We start from the raw sequence: 1,242 nt of genomic DNA, 5'->3' as shown, positions 1-1,242 counted from the left end.
GAGGATGTTGAGGTTGGGTTGGGCTGTGGTTTGAGTTGTGTTACATTGTGGTTGGGTTATGGTTGGGTTGTGCTGTGGATAAGTTGAGGTGGTTGTTGTTGGGTTGTGGTTGAGTTGTGCTGTGGTTGTGTTGAATTGGTTTGGGTTGGATTGTGTTGTGGTTGTGTTGAGTTGGGTTGAGTCACGCTGTGTTGGGGGTGCCCGTGGTCTCTGCCTGACCTGAGCTCTCTCTGTGCTCCGGCAGACGATCCGGACCCTGACGATGGCTTCAACTACAAGCAGATGATGGTGCGCGACGAGCGACGTTTCAAGATGGCTGACAAGGATGGGGACCTGGCGGCCACCAAGGAGGAGTTCACAGCCTTCCTGCACCCCGAGGAGTATGACTACATGAAGGACATCGTCGTGCAGGTGTGGCCGACGCTGAGGCCTTGGGAATGGGGCGTTCCTGGGAAGCTCTGGCAGTGGGGGATCACCGGGGGGTCGGAACTGCTCTGGGCATGGCTCATGCCAATGTCTCCCTGCAGGAAACCATGGAGGACATTGACAAGAATGGTGATGGCTTCATTGACCTGGAAGAGTACATTGGTGAGATGCCGAAGCCACTGCGTTCTGTGTCCCCTCTGTGTCCCTTCCGTATCTCCTCTATGTCTCCTCCATGTCCCCAGCCGGTGGCAGCCACTGCTGGCACATCCTTTCCATCTCTTCCCCTCCTGGAATATCCTTCTCTCTCCCAGCTTCCACCCTCCCTGTGCCTCCATTGAAGAGTTGGGCTGCAATCCCGACCCAAACAGCGCTTTGGGATTTTGGGGGTGGATTTGGGGAACTTGAGGCTCCAAGTCAATCCTTGGGATGGGGATGGGGCCATGGAGGTGTTTGGGAGGATCCCGATCCCGCTCTCCCCCAGGCGACATGTACAGCCAGGACGGCGACGCTGACGAGCCCGAGTGGGTGAAGACGGAGCGGGAGCAGTTTGTGGAATTCCGGGACAAGAACCGCGACGGGAAGATGGACAAGGAGGAGACCAAGGACTGGATCCTGCCCTCGGACTATGACCACGCCGAGGCTGAGGCTCGGCACCTGGTTTACGAATCGGACCAGGACAAGGTGGGCCAGTGGCTCCGGGGGGCGCGGGGTGCGGGGATGGTGGGCCACGGGCACAGCGGGATGTGGCGTTCCGGCAGGACGGGAAGCTGACGCGGGAGGAGATCGTGGACAAGTCGGACCTGTTCGTGGGCAGTC

At 58.9% G+C, this 1,242-nt stretch overlaps 1 protein-coding gene across 1 annotated transcript; it reads left to right on the top strand.

Moving 5' to 3' along the window:
• Nucleotides 1–244: 244 nt before the first annotated feature.
• LOC103798669 (calumenin) lies at nucleotides 245–1,236 on the top strand (the record flags this gene model as incomplete). The annotated part of the gene is made up of 4 exons (XM_009070946.1): nucleotides 245–411; nucleotides 528–588; nucleotides 908–1,107; nucleotides 1,185–1,236. Coding segments are annotated over 4 exons (480 nt in total), but the record flags the coding sequence as incomplete, so codon positions are not given.
• Nucleotides 1,237–1,242: the final 6 nt, after the last annotated feature.

The sequence above is a fragment of the Acanthisitta chloris genome, unplaced genomic scaffold (assembly GCF_000695815.1).
Source record: "Acanthisitta chloris isolate BGI_N310 unplaced genomic scaffold, ASM69581v1 scaffold13203, whole genome shotgun sequence".
Classification (NCBI taxonomy): Eukaryota; Metazoa; Chordata; class Aves; order Passeriformes; family Acanthisittidae; genus Acanthisitta; species Acanthisitta chloris.
The sequence above is the reverse complement of the archived record's forward strand: the minus strand, read 5'-3'. Positions and strand labels throughout refer to the sequence as shown.